The following is a 12542-nucleotide window of genomic DNA, read 5'->3' on the forward strand; positions in this document are numbered from 1 at the left end:
GGAGGATCAGAGTTTCCACTGTCACCTCACTCTCTGCAGGGAGACACACACACACTGCAAATACACACACAATCCTTAACACACTGAAATATATACTGAATAAATAATTGCAATCCATTTCTCTTTCTGTCCATGTCCTGCAAGCCTTAGGTGATCCTCTAAGACATTTCTGTGTGATTCCAGTGCTGAGGCCCCAGAATAGGACTTCCCCGCAGGTCCTCTAGTTCAGAGCCAGAGTGACAGGCAGCAATTACAGTCCTATTTATTCTCTACTAATCCTGTGGTCTGACACTGCTGTTAACCTCTTACATGCTGCTACACACTCCACATCTTTCCACATATACAACATCTCTTCACATCTCTAAAATATACATCTCTCCAAATATACACCATCTCTTCACATCTCTCAAAATATACATCTCTCCAAATATAAAACATCTCTCCAAATATACACCATCTCTTCACATCTCTCAAAATATACATCTCTCCAAATATACAACATCTCTTCACATCTCTCAAAATATACATCTTTCCAAATATACAACATCTCTCCACATCTCTCAAAATATACATCTCTCCAAATATACAACATCACTCCAAATATGCAACATCTCTCTATATACAGTGCCTTGCAAAAGTATTCGGCCCCCTTGAACTTTGCGACCTTTTGCCACATTTCAGGCTTCAAACATAAAGATATAAAACTGTATTTTTTTGTGAAGAATCAACAACAAGTGGGACACAATCATGAAGTGGAACGACATTTATTGGATATTTCAAACTTTTTTAACAAATCAAAAACTGAAAAATTGGGCGTGCAAAATTATTCAGCCCCATTAAGTTAATACTTTGTAGCGCCACCTTTTGCTGCGATTACAGCTGTAAGTCGCTTGGGGTATGTCTCTATCAGTTTTGCACATCGAGAGACTGAAATTTTTTCCCATTCCTGCTTGCAAAACAGCTCGAGCTCAGTGAGGTTGGATGGAGAGCATTTGTGAACAGCAGTTTTCAGTTCTTTCCACAGATTCTCGATTGGATTCAGGTCTGGACTTTGACTTGGCCATTCTAACACCTGGATATGTTTATTTTTGAACCATTCCATTGTAGATTTTGCTTTATGTTTAGGATCATTGTCTTGTTGGAAGACTAATCTCCGTCCCAGTCTCAGGTCTTTTGCAGACTCCATCAGGTTTTCTTCCAGAATGGTCCTGTATTTGGCTCCATCCATCTTCCCATCAATTTTAACCATATTCCCTGTCCCTGCTGAAGAAAAGCAGGCCCAAACCATGATGCTGCCACCCCCATGTTTGACAGTGGGGATGGTGTGTTCAGCTGTGTTGCTTTTACGCCAAACATAAAGTTTTGCATTGTTGCCAAAAAGTTCAATTTTGGTTTCATCTGACCAGAGCACCTTCTTCCACATGTTTGGTGTGTCTCCCAGGTGGCTTGTGGCAAACTTTAAACAACACTTTTTATGGATATCTTTAAGAAATGGCTTTCTTCTTGCCACTCTTCCATAAAGGCCAGATTTGTGCAATATACGACTGATTGTTGTCCTATGGACAGAGTCTCCCACCTCAGCTGTAGATCTCTGCAGTTCATCCAGAGTGATCATGGGCCTCTTGGCTGCACCTCTGATCAGTCTTCTCCTTGTATGAGCTGAAAGTTTAGAGGGACGGCCAGGTCTTGGTAGATTTGCAGTCGTCTGATACTCCTTCCATTTCAATATTATCGCTTGCACAGTGCTCCTTGGGATGTTTAAAGCTTGGGAAATCTTTTTGTATCCAAATCCGGCTTTAAACTTCTTCACAACAGTATCTCGGACCTGCCTGGTGTGTTCCTTGTTCTTCATGATGCTCTCTGCGCTTTTAACGGACCTCTGAGACTATCACAGTGCAGGTGCATTTATATGGAGACTTGATTACACACAGGTGGATTGTATTTATCATCATTAGTCATTTAGGTCAACATAGGATCATTCAGAGATCCTCACTGAACTTCTGGAGAGAGTTTGCTGCACTGAAAGTAAAGGGGCTGAATAATTTTGCACGCCCAATTTTTCAGTTTTTGATTTGTTAAAAAAGTTAGAAATATCCAATAAATGTCGTTCCACTTCATGATTGTGTCCCACTTGTTGTTGATTCTTCACAAAAAAATAGTTTTATATCTTTATGTTTGAAGCCTGAAATGTGGCAAAAGGTCGCAAAGTTCAAGGGGGCCGAATACTTTCGCAAGGCACTGTATACAACATCTCTCCACATATACATCTCTCCACATATACAACATCTCTTCACATATACCACATCTCTTCACATCTCTCCACATCTCTTCACATATACAACATCTATCCACATATACCACATCTCTTCACATCTCTCCACATATACCACCTCTCTCCAAATATACATCTCTCCACATATACCACATCTCTTCACATCTCTCCAAATATACAACATCTCTCCAAATATACAACATCTCTCCACATATACAACATCTCTTCACATCTCTCCACATATACCACATCTCTTCACATCTCTCCAAATATACATCTCTCCACATATACATCTCTTCACATCTCTCCAAATATGCATCTCTTCACATCTATCCAAATGTACAACATCCCTCACATCTCTCCAAATATACAACATCTCTCCACATATACAACATCTCTTCACATCTCTCCACATATACAACGTCTCCACATCTCTCCAAGTATACATCTCTCCAAATATACAAGATGTCTCCACATCTCTCCAAATATGCAACATCTCTTCACATCTCTCCACATTTCTCCACATATATCTCCACAGCTCTCTTATCTCATCTCAATTTAATGGCCTGTCAGACCTCACCATGGTGAAGGTAATACAAGGTGTAACATTAACTATGTGGCTATCCTAAGCTGCTACCTTTTCCTGGAATGCAGACAGGAGTCTGGTTTAGGTGCTGAGCCCCATCTAGTGGTCAATGTGTAGATGACAGCTTGGTACTTACAAGCGTTCACTTCTTAATGTGTCTGAAGGGTAGGCCTACATATCTCACAAGAGTAGCTATACAGTCTCTTGTTATAGGTTTAAAGTATATAGATCTTTAATCTCTAGATTTAAATCCAAAGGTATGAACAAAGTTGTTTTGTATTCTGTATATAGTATTTGCTGTCCGCTAAGTAAATGTCTGAGAATAGCCTCAGAGTCCCTTTAGAATAGAGTAGAATGTACACAGTAAGTCCCTATACATCCCTCTAACAATCATGCATCCCTCCAAAGATCATGATTGTTCCCTTCAGTACAATATTTAATTCCAGGCCTTAATGCAAATGACTCTGAGTGTAAATCCAACATTCTAATGCCTCACAATCCTCCAAAGGTGAAAAATAAATCAATCACCGCCAAACACAACATAGTGTGGAAATGAGACTCTTGAACCCCCTTGAACACAGATTAGATGGAGTGAGGGAGAGAGATAGTCAGGAGGGTCAGGCTGTGTATTAGACATGGTATAATCCTTCCCTGTGCAGGAGGATATTGATTTAGTTAAGAGTCGAGAGCAACAGTGATCCCAGCGTTCCCATCCACAAGCGTCACCTTGGATATGAGTCTGCTTCACCTCTGGAGGTATTCAGGATTACCGGGCAGGACACACATACGCATAAGCACAAACACAAAGACAAACAGACTTTCTAAATGTGCTTTATTCTAGCTATCATCAAAAACATTCTTACTGTCACCATCATCATGGTCATCCTCATGATCATCATCAATAACATCATCATGGTCATCCTCCTCATCATCAATAACATCATCATGGTCATCCTCATCATCATCAATTACATCCTCATGGTCATCCTCATCATCATCAATAACACTATCATGGTCATCATCATCATCAATAGCATCATCACGGTCATCCTCATCATCATCAATAACATCATCATGGTCATCATCATCATCAATAACATCATCATGGTCATCCTCATGGTCATCAATAACATCATCATGGTCATCCTCATCATCATCAATAACATCATCACGGTCATCAATAACATCATCATCAATAACATCATCATCAACAACTATCATTTCATTGATTTTGCTCAAAAGCTAAAGCTGTGATCACAAGTAAAAAATAAAACACTTGGTCCTTAAATATAATCTAGGCAACATGGTATCAAGGGTTAAAAGAGGAATGCTCTGTTGCTACTCACAGAAAACATCAAACAGCACTGGACATGACACCAGGACAAGGGAGGGAAGAAAGGAGGGGGAGGGAGGGATGGATGGAGGGAGGGAATGATAGAGAGAGAGATACAGTAGATAGAGGGAAAAGTCAGAGATGGAGAGAGGTAGAGAGCATCTGTGAATGTCCCTGGAACAGTAGTTAACTACAAAAGCTCTGTGAAAGATGAAAGGAGGATCAGACAGACAGAGATGAAAGACAGAATGAAAGCAGACAGGAGCCAGAGGAGGTGAGGAACGAGGGAAAAGGAGGGAATAGAGAGAGAGGCATGCATTTACAGGAAGCTAGGCGGAACAAATAAACCCACATCCACAGTTTACGAGGGAGCAGTATTAAGTGTTGCACCAAAACACACAATTCAGTTACAGAAGTTGTGTGAACATATTGGACCGAAGCTAAACACCACACAACTTGGACAACATAACTACAAGTGGATCAATCGCTCCTATAGTTACTGATCAATATGATGATTAACTTTACAGTGATTAGTAATCTCATACTATGATTAATCATATAATGACAAAATATTACACTTTGGTGAAGGGCGAGAGGCAAAAGGGAGGGGAAGCTGGAAATCAGGAAGTGCCTATCTTATTGGTCGTTTTAGAATTGGCCAACTAGCCCTCCTCCAATCAGCAGCAAGATGCAACGAGCCCCATTGCTATCTTTGTCATCATCGTCCTCGTCTTTTCTGACAGCTGTATCGTCCCTCCCACTGTGTGATGCCATTATCTTCCACTTCATCTCTCTTGCTTGCTCCAACAATCACTAACACAGATATGTATCTATATGTTTGGACTTCAAATATAAACTGTGATTCTACTCTAGCCTGCCCTAGTCACCAGAGCCATAGATATACAGAGTCTGCCGAACTCGGTTTGAATCTAGAATTTTGGCATGCCATGTTGGCAACAACTGTTAAAACCTAGTCGCAAGTCATGGACTGTTTGGAGGATAGTTTGTTGAACCCAAATCTGCAGTACCCTATTCCCTACAGTGTGCTACTTTAATTGGAGCATGGGGTGTTTGGTGACACAACCTACACAGTATATCTGGCCCAAAAAGTCCATCCTCCAATCAGATAATTTCCTCCAGGACCATCACATGTTGGCAGGCAGTTTTTCTCTCAGTCCCTATTAGTCTTTCCCTGTCTGAGGCAGCTACGGGTCCTTCTTGCCCCCCTTGGGAGAGGCGGAGGGGGAAGAGGTGGCTGGGGGGCAAGAGGTTTGAGAGAGGGAGGTGGCAGGGCCTGGGACCAACTGAGTGGGTGGGAGGGTGGTAGTGGAGGCTGTGGTCTGCTTAAGAGCATGACTGGTGTAAGGGGTACAGGTAGGTGTGGGGACAGGACCTAAAGGTTGGCTCTGTTTTGGGGTATGGGTTGATGCAGGTTTGGGGGTGGAGGATTGTTTTGGGGTATGGATAGGTACAGGTGGGATTGTGGGGGTAACAGAACATTTAGAAGTGGGTTTTGGGGCAGGGGTTTGGACTAGGGGTTGGGCTGCTGGGGTCTGTTTTGGGGTGTGGGCTGAGCCTTTTGTTGGGGCTTGAATTGCAGCATCGGAGGCGATGGGTACAGGAGTAAGAGAATGCTTAGATGTGGGTGTTGGGGTATGGGTGGAGGTTTGAACAGGGGCATGTTTGGCAGTATGGGTAGGGGGAGGTTTGGGGGTTGGAGTTGAGGTTGGGGCCTGAGTTTTAGAACTGGTAGGTGTTGGGGTTAGAGTTAGGCTTTTCATAAGGGCAGGTGAAGGAATAGAGATAGGAGTGGGAGGTTTACTGGAAGAAGGGGTGGGAATCAAGGTTGAGGTTGGAGCTAGGGTGGGAGTGGAGGCTGGGGTGGGAGTTGAGGCTGGGTTGGGAGTGGAGGCTGGGGTGGGAGTGGAGGCTGGGGTGGGGGCTGGGGTGGGAGTGGAGGCTGGGGTGGGGGCTGGGGTGGGAGTGGAGGCTGGGGTAGGGGTTGCAGTTAGGGTTTGGCTCTGAGTGTGAACAGGAGTAGAAATAGGGGTAGGCTGGGGACGATTGGAGGGTTGAGAGAGGGTAGTGGTAGGGGTACGAGTCTGGATAGGGGTAAAGGCTTTAGAGGGGGTAGGGGTGGGCCCAGATAGAGGGTAAGGGGAGGGGGGTGTAGGGGAGGACTTGATTAGGGGGCTCTGAAGAAGAGTGGGAAAGGAAGGTAGGGAAGAGGAGGGGGGAGAGGGGGACGCGAGAGAGGACTTGCGCCCATGGGTTTGTGCAAGTGAGAGAGGGGCACTGACAGAGGAGGGAGGGGGAGTGGAGGAGGGAGAGGGGGAAGAAGAGCGAGATGGGGGTGTAGGGGTGGGTTTGGGGCGAGGGGTTGAGGTGAGTGGAGTAGTTCCGGCAGAGGGAGGGATGGAGCGGGGGGGAGGAGAGGAGGAGCGAGATGGGGGTGTAGGGGTGGGTATGGGGCGAGGGGTTGGGCGAGGGGTTGAGGTGAGTGGAGTAGTTCCGGCAGAGGGAGGGATGGAGCAGGGGGGAGGAGAGGAGGAGCGAGATGGGGGTGTAGAGGTGGGTTTGGGGCGAGGGGTTGAGGTGAGTGGAGTAGTTCCGGCAGAGGGAGGGATGGAGCAGGGGGGAGGAGAGGAGGAGCGAGATGGGGGTGTAGGGGTGGGTTTGGGGCGAGGGGTTGAGGTGAGTGGAGTAGTTCCGGCAGAGGGAGGGATGGAGCAGGGGGGAGGAGAGGAGGAGCGAGATGGGGGTGTAGGGGTGAGTTTGGGGCGAGGGGTTGAGGTGAGTGGAGTAGTTACGGCAGAGGGAGGGATGGAGCAGGGGGGAGGAGAGGAGGAGCGAGATGGGGGTGTAGGGGTGGGTTTGGGGCGAGGGGTTGAGGTGAGTGGAGTAGTTACGGCAGAGGGAGGGATGGAGCAGGGGGGAGGAGAGGAGGAGCGAGATGGGGGTGTAGGGGTGAGTTTGGGGCGAGGGGTTGAGGTGAGTGGAGTAGTTCCGGCAGAGGGAGGGATGGAGCAGGGGGGAGGAGAGGAGGAGCGAGATGGGGGTGTAGGGGTGAGTTTGGGGCGAGGGGTTAGTGGCAGGGCTGGGATGAGGGAGAAAGGAGCTGGAGCAGGGGAGGGGGTGGCAGAGGAGAGGGGGGTTTGTTTGGGGGAGGAAGTGTAGGAGGCCAGGGGAGAAGCTGATGTGGGTGTGGATGCAGGTACAGCGACAGGATGTGTGTGTGTGGCTGTGTGTGTGTGTGCAGGGCAGTGTGTAGAGGCAGGATCAGGGAGGGGCTGTATAGAGCCCAGGTTATGTGCTTGTATCTGTGCATTGAAGGGGGGCATCTGTAACCGTTGTGCTGGGACTTGTACTGGTAGGGGAGTAGTCAACACCCCCACACTGCCACCCCTGGCTAGCTGCGTCCCAGCCAGGAACGAGGCTGGCAGCAGGTTACCTCCAGAGGCCTTCCGCTGGAGAGGGGGGTGAGGCTGCATGCTTGCCCAGGATCGATGAGGCAGGGTGGGCTGCGAGGCAGAGAGGAGCCTGGCCTCCTGGGTGAGCCTCCCAAGTGCAGGCAGGCCCTGGTTGCTGCTGCCTCCATGACGCAATAGCGCCTCCTTGGCTCCATGCTGGCCAGCCATGGAACTGCAAGTGTCTGACATGACACTGGTGGCTGCAGTTGGATTCACGTGGTAGAACAGATGGGGTGTGGTGGCCCCTCCTACCTTGGGGATTCCTGGGGTTCCACCCATCACTGAAGAGTGTTCCGGGTGGAGGCGGAGACTGTAGTGCAGGGTCTTTCCTAATTGGACCGACGTGGAGACAGAGGAGGCCGGTGTGGGTGGGGTTTGAGTAACAGGGGGTGATATCACACCTCCCGGGGGGGCCATGGGGAAGGGCGAGGGGGAGGGGAAGGCAGGAAACCCCCCTCTAGGGGACAGCCCCCCCATCCCTCCTACCCCCATCATCCCAATGAGGGAACTCACAGAGGGGCGCAGGGGCTGCAGGACAGGGGGCCGCGGGGGGGAGAGGGGGAAGGAGACGGAGGACGATGGAGAGATGGAGGGGAGGAATATAGCGCCTCCTAGCGCATGTTGCTGCTGTAGCTGATGTTGAAGCTGCTGTTGCTGCTGCTGCTGGTGCATGAGGGCGATGGCCACGTTAGTCGTAGCGGCCGCCGTCTGGAGCGGAGCGTGGATCAGTGGAGCCCAGATCAGTGGGTGGGGCCTAGGGGAGACCGTACCACTTCCTCCCGTGGCCCCTCCCCTTCCTGCAGCGGCAGCAGCGATGGCCTCCTGCATGGCTGGCATGCTGTCGTGTTTAACGATCTGCTGAACCAGCATGCTGTCACAGGAGCCCAGCCCCCCCATGCCTAGCCCTGCCCCCCCTCCTCCTCGACCCCCACGCCCCAAACCGCTGCCCCCCGCCATGGAACCCGCCTGGGACGGCTTCCTCATCAGGATAGAGTTCTTCCTACCTGCAGAGGAGAACAAAGAAGAGAGAAGAGAATAGAATGAAAGGATCAAAACAGAAACAAACTGATGGAGGGGGTGGATACTGTTCCTGTCTGACACAAATGGAGGAAAACAAGAGCAAGAAGAAAGTGGTAGAAACTAAAGTGAGGGTCAAACAACACAGTTGTAACGAGGCTGACAGGGCTGAGGGGCTGATTAAAGATCACAAACAGAACCAGGTATCTGCTCTAGCTCTCTGTTCTAACAGCTCTCCACGTTTTTCTAGCAGTTTCTCAATTCCAAAGGGCTTTATTGGCATGGGAAACAGTACATAACAGTACATAATAAACAAAAGTGAAATAAACAATACACATTTACAGTAAACATTACACTCACTAAAGTTCCAAAAGAATAAGGCCTTTTCAAATGTCATATTATGTGCAAATAGTTAAAGTATAAAAGGGAAAATAGTTTCTCTCTCCCTTAACCTGCCTTGAAGGGCTTCTGCAACTGTAAGGTCATTTACAAAGCGCTTTAGAAATAAAATCTGAATTGATTTGAAAAATGCTATTCACTGGCAAGGTCTCTGCACAAAGCGCTATAGAAATGAAACTGAATTGAAAACTGAAAGTCATTGCAAGTAATGGACCGATTGGCAGGTGCTTGAGCCAATTGGGAGAGGATTAGTACCGATGCGGTCCAACCGGTCGACGGCCACCGTCTCGAAGGCCCGCCTCATCATAGGGTGTTCCTCCAGGACCTCGTTGAAGCTGTCCACACTGAGGGAGTAGAGACGACAGTATGTATCTGCTCTGACGCTCGCCGTCCTCCGGCCCCGAGTCAACAGACAGATCTCTGAGAGAGCGAGAGAGTGAGTGAGAGAGAGGGAGATGGACAGAGAGAGAGGAGGAAGTGCAGGTGTGGATAAAGAGGGAGAAGGGAAGAGGGGTGAGAGACTGGAAAAAATAAGATTTTGTTGAAGAAATGGTGAAATTGAAGAACTGATTAATCTAACACACAACCACACCTTTCCCCTTCCACTTCCCTTTTTCCTCACACTGTCCTTACCCTCACCCATCCCTCCCCCTTCTCCCTCCTCTCCTCACCCCCAAAGTAGGACCCGTCACTGAGTTTGGTCTCCTTGTTTCCGCGGGTGAGTATGCCGACTCGTCCGTGTTGAATGAAGTACATCTTGCGTCCCACCGTGCCCTCACGGATGATGAAGTCATTGGGCTGAAACACCTCGAAGCGAAGCTTGGTCAGCACTGCCGTCACAAAGTTAGGGTCCGCGTTAGCAAACAGCGGCATGTGAGCCACCAGGCTACGGCAGTTAAAGCTAACTATCGCCTGAGAGGGGGGGAAAGAGAGGGGGAGGGAGGGGGGAGGAGTTGGGAAGTCAGTTAGAATGCACAAAAACTGAATTGTATCAGTACGTTTGAATTTTCTTTCATGTAAAATGTGTTTGAGGCAGTTTGAATCAACTGGTTTGAGCAGGTGTTTTTTTGTTACACTATAGTTAGCTTTCGTAACTTGTAACAGTGTGTGTGCCTGCCCGTGTGCCTGCATCCATGGCTCGTGTGTGTGTGTGTGTGCGTGCCTCGTGCGCGCGTGTGTGTGTGTGCGCGTGTGTGCCTGTATCCATGGCTCGTGCATGTGTGTGTGCGTGCCTCGTGTGTGCGTGTGTGTTACCTCCTTTAGTGGTTCGCTGAGTTCACCCAGTATGTTCTCCTCGTCAAACATCTTGCCCTGGAAGCGATGCTCGTAGTACTCATGAATCCTCTGACGGACATCTGCAGGGAGCTTATGGAACGACATGTACTGCTCCACCTGCTTATACTGGAACACAACGTCAATACAACGGAAATACAACGATACAACGTTAATACAACGTTAATACAACGTCAATACAACGTCAATACAAAGTCAATACAACGTTAATACAATGTTAATACAACGTTAATACAATGTTAATACATTGTTAATACAGCGTTAATAAAAGCACACATACACACAATATATGGGTGCTGCTGCTTTACTACAGTCTAATACACACTATACTGCTTCACTACAGTATAATACACACTATACTGCTTTACTACAGTATAATACACACTATACTGCTTCACTACAGTATAATACACACTATACTGCTTTACTACAGTATAATACACACTATACTGCTTTACTACAGTATAATACACACTATACTGCTGCTGCTTCACTACAGTATAATACACACTATACTGCTTCACTACAGTATAATACACACTATACTGCTTCACTACAGTATAATACACACTATACTGCTTTATTACAGTATAATACACACTATACTGCTTTACTACAGTATAATACACACTATACTGCTTTACTACAGTATAATACACACTATACTATACTCGATAATACACACTATACTCGCTATTATTTTTAATTTTAGTACACACTCAAGAACCCCCAGAAGCTAACCAGCTAACTAGCTACAAGCTATTTAGTCATTGTTAGTTTTTTAACCTGGATAACACTCGCCAGTCCAGCTTCCCTGCCCCATCCACCGCTGCCCCCTGGACACTGATCTCTTGGCTACATAGCTGATGCACGCTGGACTGTCCATTAATCACGGTACTCCATTCTGCTAGTTTGTTTTATCTGTTGGCCCCGTTGCCTAGTCAACGCCATTTTACCTGCTGTTGTTGTGCTAGCTGATTAGCTGTTGTCTCACCTACTGTTTTAGCTAGCTTTCCCAACTCAACACCTGTGATTACTGTATGCCTCGCTGTATGTCTCTCTCAAGTGTCAATATGCCTTGTATACTGTTGTTCAGGTTAGTTATCATTGTTTTAGTTCACAATGGAGCCCCTAGCTCCACTCTTCATACCCCTGATAACTCCTTTGTCCCACCTCCCACACATGCGGTGACCTCACCCATTACAACCAGCATGTCCAGAGATACAACCTCTCTCATCATCACCCAGTGCCTGGGCTTACCTCCGCTGTACCCGCACCCCACCATACCCCTGTCTGCGCATTATGCCCTGAATATATTCTACCATGCCCAGAAACCTGCTCCTCTTATTCTCTGTCCCCAACGCTCTAGGCGACCAGTTTTGATAGCCTTTAGCCGCACTCTCATACTACTCCTTCTCTGTTCCGCGGGTGATGTGGAGGTAAACCCAGGCCCTGCATGTCCCCAGGCACCCTCATTTGTTGACTTCTGTGATCGAAAAAGCCTTGGTTTCATGCATGTCAACATCAGAAGCCTCCTCCCTAAGTTTGTTTTACTCACTGCTCTAGCACACTCTGCTAACCCTGATGTCCTTGCTGTGTCTGAATCCTGGCTCAGGAAGGCCACCAAAAATTCAGAGATTTCCATACCCAACTATAACATCTTCCGTCAAGATAGAACTGCCAAAGGGGGAGGAGTTGCAGTCTACTGCAGAGATAGCCTGCAAAGTAATGTCATACTTTCCAGGTCCATACCCAAACAGTTCGAACTACTAATCTTGAAAATTACTCTCTCCAGAAATAAGTCTCTCACTGTTGCCGCCTGCTACCGACCTCCCTCAGCTCCCATCTGTGCCCTGGACACCATTTGTGAATTGATCGCCCCCCATCTAGCTTCAGAGTTTGTTCTGTTAGGTGACCTAAACTGGGATATGCTTAACACCCCGGCAGTCCTACAATCTAAGCTAGATGCCCTCAATCTCACACAAATCATCAAGGAACCCACCAGGTACAACCCTAACTCTGTAAACAAGGGCACCCTCATGGACGTCATCCTGACCAACTGGCCCTCCAAATACACCTCCGCTGTCTTCAACCAGGATCTCAGCGATCACTGCCTCATTGCCTGTATCCGCTACGGAGCCGCAGTCAAACGACCACCCCTCATCACTGTCA

General features: G+C 47.7%; 1 protein-coding gene across 1 annotated transcript in view; it reads right to left on the reverse strand.

Moving 5' to 3' along the window:
- Positions 1-6009: 6009 nt before the first annotated feature.
- Positions 6010-12542, reverse strand: part of LOC110520821 (potassium/sodium hyperpolarization-activated cyclic nucleotide-gated channel 1-like) — a 35522-nt gene continuing 28989 nt past the window's right edge. Inside the window, exons 7-12 of the mRNA XM_036963782.1 lie at positions 10332-10478; positions 9749-9989; positions 9333-9497; positions 6597-8665; positions 6290-6386; positions 6010-6212 (exon numbers count right to left, since the gene is read on the reverse strand). Coding sequence (XP_036819677.1) covers positions 6010-6212; positions 6290-6386; positions 6597-8665; positions 9333-9497; positions 9749-9989; positions 10332-10478 — 2922 coding nt within the window. The remainder of the gene's footprint in view (positions 6213-6289; positions 6387-6596; positions 8666-9332; positions 9498-9748; positions 9990-10331; positions 10479-12542) is intronic.

Source organism: Oncorhynchus mykiss, chromosome 3, assembly GCF_013265735.2.
Source record: "Oncorhynchus mykiss isolate Arlee chromosome 3, USDA_OmykA_1.1, whole genome shotgun sequence".
Taxonomy (NCBI): Eukaryota; Metazoa; Chordata; class Actinopteri; order Salmoniformes; family Salmonidae; genus Oncorhynchus; species Oncorhynchus mykiss.